Raw genomic sequence first — 21089 nt, 5'->3', positions numbered from 1 at the left:
GATGCACTGGGAAGGAGGCAGGGATTTCTCTCAGCTGCTTCCTGAATGATTCTTGGGATTTCTATCTTTCAGAAGAAACTGGCTTATAAATTCCTTGTAAAATTTCAAAATTCTCTTCTTGTCCAGTTGCTTAAAAGAAAAAGTGTTTTGCTCATTATCCTTTCTAGTCTGGTGCCTTTTGCAAGAGGGACAGGGATGTATCTATAGGATAGATCATATAGACTGGGTTGAGCTGCCGCACAAGTCCTTTACATGCAGACCTTTTCCAGGAGGCTCCCTTGGCATATAGGAGAGCCACAGTCGAATTGACTTCTGCTCCCCTCACTTTGGCACAGCATCGCTCCCAGCACCAAGGACTGAGGCATGTGGATTTTTCAAACACTAGAAACAGATGTCAAATCCACCCAACTTCTACTTCACATTGTTCCTCATCCCAAACCTCATCCATCCTTCTTTGCAGCCCTTGCCCTCCTCGGGTCTGCTCCCTCCCATGCAGCAGRGTCAGTGACAAACGTCTTGCTTTTGGCACCCAAACGTAGCCCTCTCAGGAACCCATGTGCTTGTGGCATGGCACCAGCCCCCCAGCATACACCAGCTGTACCTGAGCTGTGCAGCTTCCTCGGTGAGCCTAGCAGCCTCCCACAGGCACTGAAGCTGGATGGAAAAGCATAAGCTGCTTCCAGAGCTTGAGCTGATAGACCAGATCCTCAAGTTATTTCCAATAACAATCTTAAAAAAGAGGAAACAGCAAGCACATAAACCTCCCCACTAAGGAAGAGGCCTGGTCTCCAATCCCCACTTTGATGCCCGTTTAAGGAACTTTATATTAACCAGTAACAGGATAGCATAAATGCATAAACCTTGCAGAAGGACTGGCAGAGGACTGCAGTTGAGTGCCATAAACACAAGATCTGGTGGGAAGTGCTGGTCTGATCTATAGTAGTTGCTCTTGTCTAGTTGGGCAGTGAGATCAGCTGCCCTCAGCCTGAGCCCACTAATGCAGTAAGATAGGGAGAGGAGGGACAGGCATCTCCCCCTCCATCACTGTCTTTAAAGTGATGGTTGCACCATCATTTGCTGTGACCAATGAAGATAAGTATTTGCAGGTACTGGATTTAGCAGCTGAGGTAGGAAGGCAAATGTATAGCTTTTACAGAATGAGTTCAGCTGTGAACCTATTTAAGTCTTTTCAGATACAAATGCTGCTAAACACCCTTAGCCATAAACACGGATGGCTAGAAAAATGTCATCTCTAAAGGCCAAGTTTTGTGAACATAAATCACAAGCACCTATGTCAGGTGCCACGAAGGGTAAAGCACAGCTATACAGAAGGGATGGAAGTCTAGAAGATCTCAGTTTGAGGCCTGAGGACCTTAATCCACTTTTAGACACCAATTTTTCTGTGAAACTTCATGTTGGCGTTTATATCTTTGCTTCAATTACACTAACAAGGGATATGATGTACTGATTTTTCATTCTGGCTCACCAAACAGTTACCCATCTTGAACTTAATTGTAATTTTTTTCTTCAGAATTTACTAAAGTGTCTTACTAGTACATACATATTTTATAGAATCATACACCCAAGTTGCAGATTAATTCTGTAATTATTTCCTTTAAGTCACATCAAAAGCTGAATGTCAATCAACAACACATGAATTGTCAAGAGCAAATCTAACTCTGGTCTGAAGATTAAGCAACCATCAGAAAATAATTTGCACTAAGCAAGGTGAAGCTAAAAAGAAAAAAGCACATACACACATTAAAACAAACTTGTAGTTGTATTTTATTTAATCAATGAAAATCTACCTTAAAAACACAAAATCAAATTTGGTAACCCAATACACTGAATTAGAGAAAGCTTCAAGCTTTTAAGCACAAGCCAGAAGTCACAGTCTCAAATGAGAGTCTCAGAGGCCAAAGCAATACACTGGAACAAAGTAGTATCTTTATGAGGAGACATGCTCCTTGCACCATTAGCATGGTTTCAGGTGCAGTATTTTTTCAGCTGTCAGTTACAAGAAGCAGCATTGATATTGGTTTTATAGTTATGTTTGTTGCATTGCTTACCTAGGCTCTGGATTAATGGAGATCACAAGCAAGTTTAAGCACTTGCCTGTCCAATTACTACCAACAGACAATTTACCTTGTGATAAAGCTAGCTTTATTTAAATGAGGTTCAGACAAGAATTAACTTTACATATTATTAACAGCTTTGGAACTACAAACATAAGAATAGGGATTACACAGGTCATGCTATTGTTATTTCATTTTACCTGCTGCAGTTATTGCAATATGGCTTAACGTACATAGGAATACAATTTGTACAAGTTCAGCCAAGTTCGCACTTGTGAGGTGTTATTAAGAGCACGATTAATTTGCAAGCCAATTTAACCTGTGGAAACCAACAGAGGTTGTTAGAATTGCCCAAAGCTAAGGGGGAAAGCTGCCGCTAACGATGGACAAAGATGGACTGGATTGTTTGAAACCATGTTGTTCAGCTTTAAATATTTATATCATTTGCTCTGAGGTAAGGAAAAATCTTTTGATGCTTCCACACAGGACAGCACCAGATGGTGCAATCACACCAGTGCAATCAGTCACATTGCTTGCTATATGTGCAGCCTTGAGGAGAGGCAAGCACCTACCATAACAAGAGCGTTTGTACACTACAAGTTGATTTTAAAATAAATTACTATACAGGTAGGATAGTGAAACTATTGTTCAACTTGATGGGCATCAGTTTCACAAAGTGCGATCTGTAACCTTCACTTTAGAAATCAGAGCGGAAAGTAGTGACTTGTACCCCCTTTGTCTGATTTTAATGTAAACAAGAAAAGAGAAGATTGACTCTTGCTGGGGGCGGCCATCCCAGGACTGTCAGTCTTGGGCCTTCTGCCTACCTTTAAATCCCCCAGCTCATTCTGTTCTACAGCTGTTCTCAATCCAACCCACCTTACATCCACCTTGCATTAAGAGTTTTAAGTTTTCAGCACCCCAAAGCCCTTTGCAGTCCCAGGCACAATTCATCATCAAGCCCTTAACCTCCTTCCTGCTCCTCCTGCAGTGAAGACAGGGAATTGCTATGAGTAGGGAGGATTTCAGGAAATGCCGTGGTGGGAAAGCAGTTCAGGCATGGGTTGGGAAGGGAGGAAGCTTGTTTAAAGAAAGTTTGGTAGAGGGTGTCGGTGGGATGAAGGCTTTGGGGTTGGATGAGGAAGTGACCAGAAATGAGCTGACTCTTGGATGAGAGGGGTGTGATTTGAGGGCTGTGATACAGATGGGGTTGCTAAATAAGCAAGAAAGCAGGAGGAATAATGAGTCTGGAGGGTTCTCAGAAACCTGGGAAGACTGCAAGTTGAAATGATTTTGGTATGGGTAGTTGGTGGATCTGCCACAAGTTAGGGCTCTCCTTTTGTCTTTCAACAGATCACAGTCTACATTAAAATCAGAATTGAGTTTAGGATATACATATAAATATTCAAAGCATGACAGCCAAGTTTTGGAGGGGTTTTACGAGGGGAAAACCTGGAACAATAAATAGGAAAGTACATGTTATCAGTTTCCTCTCCAATGGTATCCATTTCATCTCCAGGCTACACTACAAAATTCCTTTAACGGCATGTCTAAATGGTACAGAAATATCATACCTCTACATTAAAATCAGAACTGGGTTTAAGACATACATATAAATATTCAACACATTACAGTCCAGTTCTGGAAACCTGAAGTCTGGAACAACAGAAAAAGGGTATTCTCAGTTTCCTCTCAGGCTACCCTGTAGAAGTCGCTTCTGACTAAATCAGGCCTGCACAAATACAATCAAAGGATGGAGAGAGCCTGTAGGGCARTTCTTTTACCTGAATGGGATTGAGAGGCAGCAATCTTGAGCATCTTGCTCGAGAACCTGTGCGTGTTCCAGTTCCTGCTGTTCGATAAAGAAACATGCACTAGTCAGCCAGAAGTCTCACGTGTTCTCGTCATTCAGCTCTCCTCTCCCTTCATCCCCCTCAGCCAAGCAGCACTTACGGCCTCTCGGTAGATCAAACCAAGGCAGCTACAGAGGATGAGTGCACTAAGGGAGACTGCAGAGAGAAGGTAGGGGATTCAGGTATAAATGAAGGGATTGAAGGAGACAGGACAGACATGAGACATTTTAAGTGAAGGGATGGCAATAACTGTGGCACAATTTTTAGTGGTCTGCCCATTCACTTAGTTGCACATCTCCAGTCTAAATGGTATATTTTGGGCAAAGGCAAATGACCTTTGCATGGTACACACATGTGAATATACCCAACATTAAAGGCATTGTTTTTAATAGAAATGACAAAAAGGTGAAGTCTTCAAAAGAGCAGCTGTTAACATCCAAGAATAAAGGGTGGTGAATAAAGCTCCTGGCTCTGCCACAGGATTGTCAGTTGTTCTCTAGGACTGGCATCTCTCCAAATGCCACAGGGATGCTTAGCACATCTGAAAGAAAGAAGACAGTAATAAAGCTTTATTAATGACAATTTCCTCTCTCAAGAATATCTTATCATCATTCTTAAGCAGTTTTCAGAAATGGAGTTGAAGAGGGTCACACAACTTAATTAAGCAAGAATAATAAATAGCCTAAGGAGAACCTATCCCTATCATCTTTTCTGATTCAGATTTCACTCAAGTTCGAAGAGCTTTGGGAAATGAGGCACTCCTGATTTACAGTGGAAGGCATCAGTCACCCCCTTCTGAATTTCCAGCTTTGTTAGAGGAGAAGCATGTATACAGATTAAATGTCACACCCACTTGTATGGCATGTGTTTTGTATAGCTAAGAAAACTGGAAACTGTATTTTCCACCTCCCAGAAAAATCCTTAAACTACAGGCCAGAGGCCAAGTTGAAGGGAGAGACCGTTAAAGTGAGGGGTGATTGTACAGAAAAGGAAACAAGGTGTTGTGTGGCCGAGAAAGTCAGTAAAGAGAAGAAGAAGAAGAAGAAAAAAAAAGTGGGCTATTGGTTAAACTAGGAAGCAGTGCTGGCCATAATCTCTCTTTGGCTAGTTTAAAATAAAAATGAGAGACAAGAGTTGTAGACACCTCAAAATTACTCTGGAAAGGGAAAGAAATCGCTTACTAAAAAATGCTGCTTACATTTGAGGCCTCAGGAGCCAATGAGTTCAGGCTTTGGGGATGTTGACAAGGCATGCCTTCATGGCTACAAACATCCTCCGGTGTCTGTGTTTTCACATCTTCCACTGACAGGTGATGTTGTTCATCATTCTTTTCTACCTGTGTTTGCTGACCTGTATCTTGGTCTGGGATTTCCAGAATCTGCCCCACCTCTTTTTCCTTTAATTTTGGTGGGTGTGTGTCAAGGGGTTCTTTGGTTGAATCTTCTGAAGTACCCATTCCTACTGCTGACTTCGGAAGTCTCGGACTTTCCCTTGAAACATCTTGAGGGCTAATCATAATTTCTAATGAATTCTCACTTTTTCCTTCTTCAGACGCATGAGAAATGAACAGCATGTCTTTTGCTTGTTCTACACTTGCATGAATTTCTGCAGACTCTGCTAATGTGGCATGTTTCCCTGTTCTTGACTGCTGGAGCTCTTGTTCTCTGCTTGGTATTTCTTCCTCTTTGACAGGAAGGTGATGATCCCCTTGCATAGTTTCCAGAAATTCAGATATTCTGCTATCTGGTTGGCTTTCTCCTACAGACTTTGTGTGCTGCTTTGATTCAGATGCAGCTGCCTCTTCTGTATCTGTGAGTTTGTCAACAGCCGTCTGGATGACATTCAATACAATTTTTGTACTCTGGGACTCCAGAGTCACAGACTGAACAGTGTCCTTCTCTAACTGAGGGTGGGCAAGAGAAGGACTTTTCTTCGAAGGATCAACACTTTGTTCAGGGTGTCCAAATCCCTGGGGCATCTCTTGCTTCTTCTCTGCCTTCACAGAAGCAGGAGGTGCTTGAGGTTGAGGTGCTTCTGCACTGTCAGGCTCTGCAGTCCCAGGGCCTGAATGGTCAACAGTAGCAACTGGGACTTCTTCCGGAGACCTTTGCCCACGCCTGGCTGCCAAGGGCTCTAACGTTCTGGCTGCCGTGTCTGTGGGTGTCACGGTTTCGACAGCGACAGGTTCTTCAAGGGCAGCAGCTGGTGCTGGCACGGACACTTTTGGTGCCTCCGAGCTTTCAGCTCCAGGGAAGGCTGAGCCAGGGCCTTCCTCTGGCACAGGTAAAACCCCTTGCTGCACAGCAGGTGAGTGACGTTCATCACCGCTCACAGCTTCCAGTGTGCCAGAGTCACCTACGCCTTGGGCTCTTTCCACCAGTCGCTCCCCTTTGGTTTCTTCCCTCAGCACGCCCTCACAGTTTGAGGTTTCTACAAGTTCTTGTGCTGCTTCCACCGGCTCTTCTGCAGCTACGCTGCTTTGTGTTTCGCATTTCTTTGGGCTGCTGCCAGGGAGGACGCTGCTCCCATTGTCCGTGGTATCCATGCCGGTGGATGCTAAGGCAGATAGGTTTTCTCCTTCAAGCTGCGTGGGGGCTGCAGTGACAGGGCCTGGGGAGTCCATGCTGAGGATGGCGTCGTCCATTTTGTTCTCCTCAGTGTTTTCACTCTGGGAGAGGGCTGCAGTTTTGAGTATGGCATCTTGTAGTGGGCCGCCTTCCGTCTCATCACTCTGGGAGAGCACTTCTCTGGTGGTTCTTTCTTGGCATTTGGGCTCCAAGATGGGCCCAGAGGCTTCTGCAGGGATCTGCACACAAGCCCCCTCGCTCACACTCTGCCCAGACGCTGCAGCTGCTTCTGAGCCAGTTGCTTCTGGAGTGAAGGCAGAGACTTGTATCCCCTTCTGCACGGGGAGCTCGGCAGCGGGGACTTTGGTGCTTTTTAGGGCAGGGAGCCCAGACTCGCCTTCCTCTCCCTGGGGAGGTGCCTCGCCAGGAACTCCRTCAGCCCAAGCCTGGCCTGCTGAGTCCAAGGCAGGAGTTGCTGCTTCTCCCTCTGGCGTGCCAGGGACCGCAACGACAACTGCTTCTGTGTGCTCCGGTCCCTCGGAGGGGGTGTCATGCTCACCTTCAAGCTGCACAGGCACTTCAGTTGCAGTGCCTGCAGTGCCTGCAGGCCCCAAGGCAGAGGTGTCGCCTGCATCCATGTTTTGCACCTGAGGAGAATGGGAACAGAAATGTGAAGAAAGGTATGAGCGGAGAGTGATTGGGAATATTCTGCATGCAAAAGCACCAGAAGAAATGACCTGGAAGGTGAGGGTTATAAGAATGGCATGTGTTGGTGACACTGAGATTAGCAGATCATCAAGATCCCAGCACATTGGTGCGTAGTTTCACAGGACACACAGCTCAGGAAATGAAGGACAGCCTAAAAGGATGTACAGCTGACACCACGTAAACCAAAGACTAAGCCAGTATGATGGTGGGAAGGCAGGGAAGAGGGTAGGAGCATATCAGCCACCATCACTCCTGCACCTTCAAAGCCACAGGTAGGGGTGCCATTTCTTACCTTTGCAGAGGTACATCAGCCACAATTGCATGTCTGCCCGGGACTAAAAATTCCATCTGATATGTATGGTATAATGTATATGTGTCATATTGTTTCCTATAATATCTTCAATAACATTACTCAGTGCAGAAGCCTTAATGGTGATTGTTTCTGCACCTTCAGATTCAAGCACGCCATCTCCCACCTCTTACTGTAGGAACTGCAGCCATCTCACTCTGCACAGAAGCCTCAGTGCTAGCTGCTTCTGGAAATTTTTCAATCTGTCTCACTGAAAGAAACTTCAGTTCCATCATTCTGTAAAAGGAAGGTCCTTGACAACGATTTTGCCTGCTTCTGGATTAGCTATGATGTCTAACACTTGCTGAATTTTTCTGAGACAGATCAACCTTTGCGTTATACGTAATACTTACTGCAGTCTCCACTTCTGGAATATGTTCATCTCTCATCTCATTTCCTGCCAGCTCTGTTAAGGGCAGTTTGTCTTGTTCTGAAGAATCCTGCTTTAGTATGGGTTCTTCCTTGGAAGTGACCATTTTGCTGCTGTGAAAGTCTTTATCTTTTGATGAAGGTTTCTCTGTTGTCCTTTGCAATTCAGGTGCTTCCTCATGGTCTTCTACAACTGCTTCTTCATGCGTCTGCCACTGGCTTTCATCTCTCAATATATCTACATTTTTAAGTCCTTCTGTGTTCTCTTTCATTGCAGCAGGTACTTCACTTCTCTCCGAACCTTCGTGTAGAACTCCTCCTTCACTTCCATTTTTGCCCTGAATGCTCCTTGCACTTCCCAGGTCTTGGATGTCATCCTCCTTGTGTCCTCCTGTTTTCAAGGACTGTTCAAGCAAAAGAGTTCCGTGACCTACCACTTTCACATCTTTAGCATTGTCTTTCAATTCTGACTCAATTTCTTGCACTGTCTCAATTACAGTTGCTGTCATGGTTCTTTCACTAACCAGCTCTGCTACATCCGATGACCTTACTCTTTCAGCAACTTCCTGAAGAACTTCTTGTGTCTGTCTCTCTAATTCTCTCAAGTTTTGCTCAGTAGCCTCTACTTCCTGTACAGGTGTAACTTCTTCTGTAGTATCAGGGGTTTCTGACAACCGTGAAACAGCAGAAACCATCTCAGTTGTCTCCTCAGCAAAGGATACTTCCATTGTTTCTTCGGCACAGTAAGCTTCTGTTGTCTCCTCCAGAGCTGTCGCTGCTTCCGAGGTTAGCTCTTGCTCACTTGCTGTGGTGTCATCACTTGTATCCTTTCTCATCTCTGGCACAGTCTTAGCAGCAACCACCACGACTTCTTCTACAACAGCTTCTGATTCAAATGTTTCCTTAGTTTCTTTCTCTTCCTCTTCTTTTGCCTGCTCAATGCACTCCGTCACAGCAGCAGATATCCAAGATGGTGATCTTTCTTCAGTACTGGTAACTGCCCTTTCTCCTTCCACAACAGTAACACTAACTGCATGTACAAGCCCTTCATTAGCTTGCTCAGTTCTTAAGGTCTCTTCTAGTTTTTCCACTCTTTCTTTCTCCGAGGTTTGTTCTCTTATCGCTTCAGCATCTTTTGCTTGTTGGGCTTCAATTTTCTCTTGCTCTGCTGCTTCATATTCAGATAAAGGAACAACAGCTGGAACATCAAAATCTTCTTCAGTTGTTTCTGCCATGTCTTCTCTTGCTTGTTTAAGAAGCGTTGGTTCTGGTTTCCCATCTGACTTTTTCTTCCTACGGCCAGGCATCAGTTTTCTAAAAGGAACCCACGATTCATCTTTTCCAGGCTCGCCATCTGATGTTGAGTGCTCCAGGCTAGATCCCATGACAGAGTCTTCGGTTCTCTCTTCCATTCTGGTTTTGGATTTCCTTCTTGGAGTAACTAACCTTTTAAATGATTCCCATGTTGAAATACCTTCACCTTCAGATGGGCTTCCAGCTTGTTCAGGGGAGGAATTCCCTTGTCCTTGATCACTCTCCTGAGAGCTAGTAAGAACTGTATCCGTTGCTGTTTCTTTGCTCTGTCCAGATTCTTCTATTCTTTGGCCTTCTTGACCAAGCTTATGTTCAGCTTCTTCATCAGATGATGATGATTTCCTGGCTCTTTTCTTTGAAGAACCCACACATATAAAAGCTTCCCAAGACACAGAGGTGTCAACCTTTCTTTTGGGCTCTTCAGTGACTTTTTCTTGTTTCTGGTCCATCCCATTTTCTTTTAATTCTCCCTGATTTTCATCAGCTGCATTTTCAGTTGTAGACACTGCAGCACTCTTTGTCTTATCAATTTCTTCTTCTTTATCACTTTCAGAAGGTCTTCTGACACGTTTCTTGGGAATCACCATCTTTTTAAATGATGCCCAGGGTGTAACACTTTCTCTTTTTCTCTCAATATCTGAAATTGCAGCATCTTCATTTTCAGTGACCTGCATCCCATCTCCAGATTTTTCCAAAGAAGGAATCTCACTTAACTCCTCAGGAGAAGAAGCAGAACTCTCTACCTTTTGTTCTTCTGGGCTATCTGGAGAATCTGATAAATGCTGAATTTGTTCTCCCTGTTCCCCTAACTTAGAGTCCTCTCTCCTGCCTTTATGCTTCTTTCCAGACAGTTTTTTTAATCCAGTACCTGTAAAGAGTTTCTTTAAAGGGCTGCCCTGTAGTTTATTTTTTTCTTGAGAAGACAGAAGTTCAGCTTCACTTGTGATACCTTCTGGAGGCCTCCTTCCAACTGCCTCATCAGAAGTTATTTCTGTGGTTATTTCAGTTGGTTTGATATTATCAATCATAACTATGCCAGTTTGACCCTGTAGACTTTCATCAGTGGGTTTGGCTGACTGTTGGTCATCCTCTGTGTCAAATGAATGTTCAGAAGTGGAAAAGGACTTAATTCCAGGAGCAGCCAGAGTCAGTTTTGTCTTGTGCGCTTTACTTGCTTTCTTCTCCATGGTTGTGTCATGAGCTTCTCCTGGTGTCTCTAACTTTCCAATGAGGTCTTCTGTTGCAGGTGAAATTATTGATTCTGGTTTCTGTGTTTTTTCATCAAATGTTTCTTCCTCCAGTGCAGCTAAGCATTCAGGTTTATTTCCTGTTCTTCTTTCAGATTTTTTTAACTCTTCACCAGAACTTTCAATCGGCAATAAAGATCCTGCTTCAAGTTTCTCTCCAGAGGACATTTCAGTTGTGTCACCTATTTCACACTTCTCTGTTGATTCCAGTTTTTCTTCTACAGATAAAACTTCTGAAGATGTTTTCAATTCTCCATTTGCACTCTCAGTGATACCACTAAAACCAGGGTCAGTGGTACATGTCATSTCTGTCACCTCATTTCCTTTTTCTCCTTCATTTTTTTCTTCCTTTTTACCAAGATCTTCTGAGCTTTCCACTAACTTCTTTTCTTCATCTTCAGCTTTTTCTTCCTTCACACTCTCTTTAACAACTGCTGCTCCTATAACCTCATTGCGTCCCYGCATGTCATGCTTGGTTAGCTCTTCTTTCTTACTTGCTTCAACTGTTACGGTTGCCAGAGTCTTTTTCAGTTCCTGCTTTTCATCTTCAGTTTGCTCTTTCTCATGTGTTTCAACAGTTACTGCTGTCACATTCTTCTCTTGATCTTGACTCTTGTCCTCAGATTTCTCTTCCTTTTCAGCGGCTTCAGCTGTTAACATTGCCTCCTCTTTTTCTTGGTCCTCTTCTTTCTTAGAAGTCGGTAGTTCATCTTCTTTAGGCTTCCTAAAACTCTTTTTTTTCCTAAATCCAGTCCATCCCTGAGAAAAAAATTTTCGTAATGGTGATGCAGTATCAGTAGCTAAGGCAGCTGACTGAGAACACAGCTCCTTTGCTTCTGGTGTTTTAGGAGATTCATCTTCTGGGTTTTCATTCTTCGTTGTGTCTTTGGTGGTGTCTTCTGCAGAGAGGGCATCCTCAGGCACTGGTATTTCCTCTGGGCTGACTTCACTTTGATCACCAGCTCCTTCAGTACCTTCTATTTCCTTTTTTACAGTAAGCAGTTGAACTGGTTCTGACTTTCCTGTCTTTTCCTTCTTAACTGTGAATCTGAATCCAACAAATTTAAAAACCTTTTTAAAGCCCAGATCATAAGACTGTGGCTCAGATGCTTGCTCAAGGTCTTCTGCATCTTCTTCCAAAGACAGCAATTGTTTAGATATATGAGGATCCTCTTTTTCATCATCTACACCATCCTTGGTGCTTGAGTCTGAAGGACTTGTCTCCATAGTTATGGCCTCTTCCTGCAAAGTTGCACTGGACTGCTCTGTTTGTCCAACTGTTAAAAAAAGAAAAAAAAAATAGTTTCCTTGAATTCTCAATTACCTGTTGCTTTCTACCTGTACACATATATTTATTTTCATTAATCAACACTTCCCAACCATGTAAGTTCTATTGCCTGTGTTCCTCTTCAATGTGCTACAATTACCATTTTTAAAAGGACTAGGTCTAAGCTTACTCTAATTTACTATAATTCCTCTTCTTTCTCATTTCAGTCCATGTACCTTTTCAAAGCTTATTTGCAAATGCACATTTAGAGCATATATTCTCTCATTCTTTCTTTCCCTCTGTTGTGGGTTTGGTGGGGTTTTTTAGACTGTAAGACAAGATGATACTAAAACTTGGTATGAGAAAAAAAGTGTTCATTTCTATCCTATCATATATCAAAGAATTCACAGAACAATATATGTAATTATTTCTAAAGCCGATGCTCCATATCCTTTTGATGCAGAGGAATACTTTTAATAAAGGAGAGAATTTAAAAAATGCGTTGACCTAAAATGATGACAAGAAAAGCAGAGCTCATTATTCAACTCTGTCCCAAAAGAATGGTAAGATGTGATAAAGTTTATGGGAGATTTCCTATTTTTCTGAAAACCTGAAAACTCCAAAACAGTTACARCACCCCATATTTATTTTAAACTCAGGAATCTTGATCTCTACCATACATTACATGACCATTACAGCCAGACAGAAATCTCATCCACAGCAATTCCATATCCCTTAAAATTAATGAGGTTGTTAATGTGTAAGCAGGTAGAATCTACTTCTCACAAGTCTATTTTTGCCTTATCTCTTTCTTGAGCATTGTTTGAGTTCTTCCTCAGGACACTGGCAGCCACCCTGACAGTCTTGCTGAGACAACTTAAGTATTACCACTCCTAGCCATGAACTGCCTAAGTTCACAGGCTGGCATATAAAGTAACACCCTGCTGAAATGCATCAGCTAAGGAGCCAGCATGCAACCAGTTTACAGCACAAAATTGCAAGCTCCCCATACCCCAAATAAGTAAGTATTAAGTATGTAAGTATTATTAAAAAACCTGTAAAGTTATAGTAGGCCTAAATTTTCATTCAATAGTTTTAAATGAATCTCTGGAGGCAAAAAGATGGGGAAGAACTAGGATGTCCTGTAAAAGATCAGAAGATAAAATTCCTGTGGCTTATAATCTGAATTATATAATAATAGTGTGATGAACATATCTGGCAAGCGACAAAACAGCATATAAAGATTACATCTGCAGTTCATTCGAGACACTGAAAGACTCTGCCTCACAGGACATGCTGGAACATGAGGGAGGCGCAAATGAAAAAGGCCCATGTTAAGCAGCAACATCTTGGGAGAAAGCACTGCTCCTTTCTTTAAGTTGTACAAGTGCTACTTTGACGCCTGGGGGCATGTAGGAGACAGCTTTCAGAAGTGATTTAGATTTTAGTTTTCATTTGATCCCACTCTGGAGCTGGATCTAAGTCTGAAGCTTAGGCCAGCTGGCCTCTGGAGGTCCTCCCAGCCCATGGCTGCTCTGGTTCTGCCTACGCACATCCCCTTTGGGAAGGGCTGCATCTTTGCCAGTGCTCGGACAGCGCACTCCACCTATGACTGCAACGCCCATCAAGAAGAAGCAAAACTAAATCTACAAATACGCTATCTTCTAATAGCGATGTAGAGGGCCAATGCTGTTTATAGTCCCAATCAGCAGCCTACTGACTGTTGTTTCTCAACTGACATAAGCAAAGCTTTTTATTTTTCTCTTTATCTCATAGTTTAAAATTACTTTAACTGTTAACTACTAATTCACTTAGGAGTTGGGCCTCTGACAACCATCCTAAACTCCTTGAACATTTTAAAACAATGACAGATGTTCAAATGAGTAATTTGTGAGGGAGCAGCAGAAGAAGAGAGAAATCTTTCTAAAGAATCCAGGAATATTACTCCATTGGTAATATACCTCATGCACACTTTCAAAAAATACAGGAAGTTTATTTTTTAATTCCTAGAACACAAACTAAGTGTTTAAGAGAAGTTTCACGGATTTACAGGTAAGCATGTCTACTGTAAGGGAGGACTGGAACAGAATGTGAACTAGTAAGGTACTTCCATTTTCAAAGCAAGAGGTAAGGCATAGGACTAGTTTATAAAGGCATCTCTTCACGTTCATGATAACCATTCAAAGGATTTTTGCTCATTATATTTATAAACTGACGTATTCTATAACATTCTAAGACAGACTCAATATCTGTAAAATGCTTTGAAAGTAAAAAGAATTGTATCATTAYAAAAGCTTCAGGTATAGGTATTTATTAAGATAACTACTGGGATCATAAAATTAAGAAAGGGAACACAGAAATTTACAGGCTCAGTAAAAAGCGTTCAAAACCTGTAGAATCAGGTATACAGTAATTAGATCTTCCTTGTGAGTCAAACAATCGTGCTACCTTGCAACACTTCATTAAATAAATTGCAAAAAGGAAGGTCTGTAACAAAAAAATGTATTGACTGAGCACATATTTTAATACCAGTCTGACATTTGGATGGAAAGCCACAACTGTGCTACACACTTCTCACCTCCGTCACTCCCTCATAGCACACGCAGTGGGTGTGTCTGCAGGCTAAGTCCAGCCACTGCCCCTATCACTCCACAACAAAAAGCATTAATCTGGCCACAAGGTATTTCAGGCCCAAGGAAACTTAAAGCTTGGATGTCAGCTAGTAAGTGACATGCTACTGTTGTTCCCAGCCTCTACTTTGTCTACTTCTTTCTGTCACACTTAAAATTACTCTATTGGCATTTTAACCCCAATCCATTTCTGATGCCCCTCCACAGCATTTGAAGACAGAGATGCCATTCAAGAAATTTTCTGTGTATGCTGCCAGCTGGCAAGAGTCTACCACTGTTTTGTGACAGGCCTGCAATATGATATGTATCAAAGTCATGCTTTTGCAAGAAATACCCCCAATCAGCATTTTTATACTTAGTGGGCACAAAAGAAACAGAGGACCTGAGAAGTCAACTGTACACACTGAACTTTATACTTAGCAGTTGAATTCTTTAATGACATTTTTATTAATGACATTCTTGGTGCCCAACCATTGTTAGTGCAGACGGTTTTGAATGCAAAGCAAACAATGAGTAACTCCACTTAGAAAGCTTTGAGAATTATTTACACAAGGTATTGTTCAGAGTATTGCAGCATGTCACTACCACAGATCTTCTGGCAAGACAGCTAGCACTCTGTGAATGAATTTACAGAACTTAAAAGCATCTTTAAGAAACACAGGAGATCCTTTCAAAATACCTCCCAGAAAACTGTTTAGTGAAACACTGTGAGAAAAACAATTTCTTAGGTCTGCCCTGGGTAGGGCTGCACTTCACCCACTATGGGCTAGTCAAGGCAAAAAATACAATAAAGATATATCCAGAGGCAATGATAAAATCATAGGTTATATCATAAAATCGATCCACTTTGTTATTTAAATCCACTGTGGCTAAGAACTAAAGCTGAAATTCAATTTTAACTGTTTGTGTACCAGGTAACTTTCAAGTCTTTTTAATTGAATCAAGGTGCAGTTTGTGCTTTAATAACTGCAAACATTCCATTTTATTCTGAAAGAAACATGTGATGCTGAAGGCCTTAAGGAATCAGAAGTGCCTGACTTCAGTTTTGCAGGTAGCTTAGTCAATGGGTAAGAATTTATTTCCATTTTATCAGATGCATGCAGGTACTGATCAGATGTTGGAACATCAGTATTTTCAAACTGGCTGAATTCCTATCACATCTCATTAAAATGAAATTAATTATTAACACTTCTCTTTTAATAACCTGATTGACACTTTCAGCGATGTAACTTAACTGCCACCACCAATTCATCTGTCTCTAGAAGTGAAAATGTGTTCCTCCTCTGGTAGTCGCAAGAAGGAAAAAAGAACTCTGACTGCAAGAGTTAAATCCACAGCACTTCATGTGCTTGCAGTCAACCATGTCAACATCTGGAGCTGGTTGACTTTTCCCCCCCAAGGATTTGCAGTACTGTGCTGGATTTTTTTCATAAATTCCCTACATTCTAAATCTATCAGATGTATGTCACACACACCCTGTTCCCCATGTTTCAAACTCTACTGACCACTGAAAGACTCCAGAGGGGTTTTTTTATTTTGTTTTCATTTATTCAATGTTTAAATATTTAGGGCCAAATCGTGCTTTTAGTCACATATAGAATACTCTCAGTAGGTTTCCATGAGTGTAAGTGAAATAGGAAATAGCCATGAAGCTGAAGGGTATTTTAGAATCATTCGCCTCCATTGCAGCTAGATTTGCCAAAATATGACTTGCAAAGAACACCTACTGCTCTAAAACTCACATGGCAGTGAAACACAAGAATGCAATTTATAATTGGATTTGAACTAAGTGCCCATGATGGTGACAATTTAATACCAAGGTTTTATTAGTTAAATGCATTTTCCTTTACTGCACAATTCCTCTAATTATTATGGAAACATACAAAGAGAAGAAGGGCCATAAACACACAAAATCAGAGAAGCAGTAAATAAAAAACAAAACAAAACACATTTTAAATGACAACATCCATGACATCTCTCTCCTAAATAGATTTATTTAAAATGAAGTAGCTAGTTGGGATTTAGTGAATCCGAATATTTTAGCAAATAAAAGTGTAAGCTGTGCATTTAGCTTTCCATTGTAGAGTGTAAGAATTGGCTATTATACCACAAATTCTGATCCTTCTGACTTTAAATTTCAGGAGGTTGCTTTTAGTAAAACAAACAAAACCCCTATCAAACAATACACCTTGTAGTAACAAACATAAAGCAGAAATATGTCCAGGTGTTACCCTTTTAACAAACTTTTTTTTTTTTAATTAGATGCTTGAATATGCTAAAGGCTGCAGCACTGTTGCTTCTTGACAATATTTCACCAGTTCTTGTTTCCCATCTCTACTATTGATTATATTTACATTTCCACCTCAGTGTACAAATATGTCTTTCATGGAAAGCACGTACTACTTCCTTCATCGTTCTGTTCACTCCATTATTTCTAAGGACTGACTTGCTGTGCTTATTGTGGGGAGGGGTTTCTTTAAGAATGCTTAAATAATAAGGGAGGATTTACAGAGATTTTACACACTAAATTTCACAATGCATACATGCAATTCATGACCTTTCTAATCACGCTCTTTTTCCAGAGCTTTAAAAAACAAATACCAGCAAGTTCAGTCTTTAGTTCTCTGGTACTTGGTTGGCAACTGAACAGTTAAGTATTAAAATTTTACATACTTCTGCATCTGTTTTTAAAAAGGGAAAAAAGGAAGAAGTTGCAAAACATCTGTAATTTTTCATGTGTTTGAAACTCCTTGAAAAAGCAAAAGCAATATCCCCAGAAGAGGACGCTGTATATAACCTCAAATGAAAATAACGTGTAAAAAAAAAAAAAGCAGAATCATTTCTGATGTGATACTCTAACGTTCCCTCATAAACACCTTATTTTTAGAAGTTTATGCTTTTTTTGTCTGCTTCAACCTAGACAGCAACGTACCAAATTCCAGCATGGAAAGTTACATATTTTATTAATACAAGTTTTTAGAAATACTACTTCTTTCAGTTCAGTGTTTCACAAAGCCAGCGCTTCAGTTCAAAAAACAGCATTCAAGTTTCTTCAGAATTTTTTTTTTTTTTTTTTAACGTAAGGGTCATTAACCATGGCTTGGATATGCAGTTACTGTATTTAAAGATACTTCATTAAATGAACTCACAATAATAAACTGTTCTTAAACCAGCCCAGCTGTTCTGCTTGTCAACCAAAACGGCATGCTACAAATATTTATGAAATTTCATGGTTTTCCATACTGCCCGTGTCTCATGTTCAGGGACTTTGTTTTGCTTTTTAAAATAAAATGTATTGACAAAGTATAAGAAAGATGTAACAGTAGTACTCTGGTATTTGGGAAAAATATCTGCTCCACTATAAACAAGGAAGAGATACAGCAGTATAGCTCAGGAATTGTTAGGACATTTTTGAGAATGATTAATTAAAATGCACAACGAGCAACAGATTGAAAATTTTCTTTGTCAAAACATCTGCATGAAGAATAACATATTAACATCACAGACAAACTCACTACAAAGAAAATTTAGCTGCATCTACACTAATTAGACAAACGATAGCTTAATGTACTTCTGCACATCAATAAAGACATGTGCTGTGTCCCTTCAAAGAAATGATAACTTGTACTATGAGCCAGATGCAGTTCTTGCAAAATGTAGTATAGAAGCAATTGTGCTACACTGAAAATTCAATTCTAGAAGAATTATTAAATAAGAAAACCCTCAAACTATCAACCTGTGCAACCCTATAAAAAAATTTCTTTAGAAAAGCAGATTAACCTTTAATTACCAACAATAAAAGGAAATTAAAAAATAGAGAACCTTTGAGAAAAAAGACTCAGCATGTGATAAGCTCATTAAACATCAAGTTTAATCAAAACCCTATTGTAAACAGCAGTAGGATATCTCCTCCCCTACTAACTGATTCAAATCACGTACAGTCTTCCCCAGGGTCAGCTCCTAACAGAGCTGGACTTCCACAGGCTTTGTTGTTGATGTGTATTGTAACAATAAAGTATTTTGCAGGAATAAACCCTGTATTTGTGGAATATATTCACTAGCTCCAGTAAATTATAAAAAAGAGCAAATAAATAATTATTAATATAGTGAAATAAAAAAGAATTAGCAGCTTTCTAAAGACACACATCAATTCAAGGGAAATTCCATGATGAAAAATAATTATCTTTAGGAAACGTAATGTATATTTTTTTAATTTTGTACTGCCACCTTATCTTACACAAAAGACACATCTCTATGCAAAAACAGCAGTGCAAGATTTTTTTTTTTTTTAATTCTCAGCTCCTCTCAATATTATTATCTTTCCAGAAATCCCAACTAGTTTAGGGTGCCAGCTCTAATACTTCAGTGGCTCATCCACCACTTTCTTAAATAAAATGTAGAGAGTTCAACAGATATAGCATCAAGTTTTTGACATTACAGGCTGGGATCCTCCTGAGACACACACACATACACGAATGTTTTGCTTCATTATAATTAAAACAGTTTTAGAGTAACAGCTTCATTTCTTTTATGCAAATACTTCTGCAACTTCTAAATGATGCCCACTTCTACTTCTCTTTCAATTTCACTTAAGTTTAGTTTGAAAGATATTGTATTGAATCATCTTTTGATTAACATACAATAGCATAATCAATGTGGCTACTATTGTTGCTTTTTTTTTCCAGCTACTAAGCTATATTCTGGTACTTCCAAAAAAAAAAAAAAAAGTACAATTAGCATCTTCTTCAAATTTATAAACCTTGTATCCTTGTATCGCAAGTACCACGTCAAACGTCCAAGTAGAAGTGGCAAGAAATTTCAAAATCTCAACAACCTACGGTTTGGACTTTGATAGAGTATTTAAGACGGACCTTTTAACTCCAAGCACACTAGCAGGAAACCTGTAATAAGTGAAACAATACTTTGGAGAGTGAAAGGCGCATTCCAGCACGCACAGCCCAGCTCACCACACCCTCGCCTCCCCACTGCCCGGCTAAGTAATAAAACGGCTGCAGCATAAAGTCCCCAGATGCCACACACAAAAGCAGGCGCTCATCAGCGGAGTGCAAAAATGCGTATGCTCACGTTTGAGCAATGCCACGCTTCCTTACCCATGATGGTTATGGTCCCCAGCATTTTTAAATTACACTAATAATAAGAAACTTCCTTCTCACAGTGTGAGGCTCCGTATATTTAGTGCTGTCTTGAGCAGCCTCGGCGACGAGAGCGAGCCAAGAGCCGAAGAGCCGCCGCGATGCCGGGGCGCGCCGCCCGTCCCTACGCGCTGAAGCCGGGCTTCAGCAGCCGCTCGGGCTGGACCAGTCCCTCCGCAGCTGCTTGCTGCACAACTCAGGGAGCAAAAAGCAACTTCAGGGTGCACGTGATGCTCTTTAACGAGGGAATCCCTCCCCTCGACTCGCCTCGCCAGCACCAACTGCCGGCTAGCAGACCTCATGCCGAGGCGCCGGGACCGTTTGCAGGCTGCAGAAATACAATGTAACCATTCCCATTCTCTTTCCATCATTTCTCTCTGGAAATTACACTAATTCTACTTTAAAGTATTCGCCTTCCAACTTGCACTTCAAGTACGTCTTTTTTTAAAAGAGAGGAAACGTCAGCTTTGCAGGAAGATATAACCACTTTCTAAACAACAGACCACTTTATTTCAAACTTTTGGAACATCTTTTTCAAGCAGTTTGACACAGAATAATCAGACCAAATTGATATTTCAATAGATGCTATTTAAAAGCCATAGGTAGTTTACTCTTTACTATAGTAAAACCTCATAAACAAAAAACATATTGAACACTTTTGTTTCCCCATAATGGATCACTTGCTCCTTTGCCTACTAATAGCCATAACATTTTTTTAATTGGAAATCTCTACAACCTAATTACTTATACAAATCGTCTCAAATTCTGCTGTCAAGAGGTTCAGACAGGTATTACTCCGGATACTTGTATTATAGGAACATAACACTCCAACAGCTCTCACTGTTAGTGAAAGAAGACACAATATGATAAAAAAAAACAAAATGTAAAGTGTCAGCATCTGATATATGTGACCTTCTATTATGATAATGATGTTACTATAGATTACGTGGGATATCTCCAAAGTCTGATAATCTGGGAGCCGGGGGAATCTATACAGATCTGACAATACACAGACATTTGGGCCAGCCGAACAGAGCCTTTGTCTGTGCACTATGCCTCTGATCACCAGCTTCAAGGTAGTTTTCAGTTAATTTAATCTGACAGTGGCAACTTTCATGAGTCTGGATCATCTCTCTCAAATAGTCTTCCAAATATGAAAGTCAAATAATGACTCAGCCAAAGAAGGACAGAAAAAACATCCAAAACAACAAAAAATACCTTAGTCATATAACATTCTTTCACTGTAAATAATCCTCTGTATTGCTTACATGTCATGATGCTTTATTTCCGATTTTAAAGACCTTGCAAACAAAAGGAGATAAAGAATGAGCAGGGAACATTAAGAAATGTGGAGCTAACATGATTTATTTCTCTTGAAGCGTGGAACATTTCCTCACTTTAGCTTCTTTATTCATTTGTCCAAGGATATATGGACCAGACTTCATAAGGTCCAGAGAAATAGATATGAACAATGATGAGTATCTGAATGGAGTTTTCACTTGAAGAACTAGCTTTTTAATGCTTGACCAGACAGTTTTTATTTTCCTGTCTGGATGG

General features: G+C 40.7%; 1 protein-coding gene across 1 annotated transcript; it reads right to left on the bottom strand.

The window, feature by feature from the left end:
* Nucleotides 1–1769: 1769 nt before the first annotated feature.
* AKAP12 (A-kinase anchoring protein 12) lies at nucleotides 1770–19552 on the bottom strand. Its single transcript, XM_026083949.1, has 4 exons — nucleotides 19491–19552; nucleotides 7906–11759; nucleotides 5127–7142; nucleotides 1770–4469 (listed from the first exon to the last, which is right to left on the bottom strand). Exons 1-4 carry the CDS (start codon nucleotides 19513–19515, stop codon nucleotides 4461–4463), a joined length of 5904 nt encoding a protein of 1967 aa, XP_025939734.1. The 5' UTR covers nucleotides 19516–19552; the 3' UTR covers nucleotides 1770–4460.
* Nucleotides 19553–21089: the final 1537 nt, after the last annotated feature.

Source organism: Apteryx rowi, unplaced genomic scaffold (assembly GCF_003343035.1).
Source record: "Apteryx rowi isolate R43461 unplaced genomic scaffold, aptRow1 scaffold_118, whole genome shotgun sequence".
NCBI classification, from domain to species: Eukaryota; Metazoa; Chordata; class Aves; order Apterygiformes; family Apterygidae; genus Apteryx; species Apteryx rowi.
The sequence above is the reverse complement of the archived record's forward strand: the minus strand, read 5'-3'. Positions and strand labels throughout refer to the sequence as shown.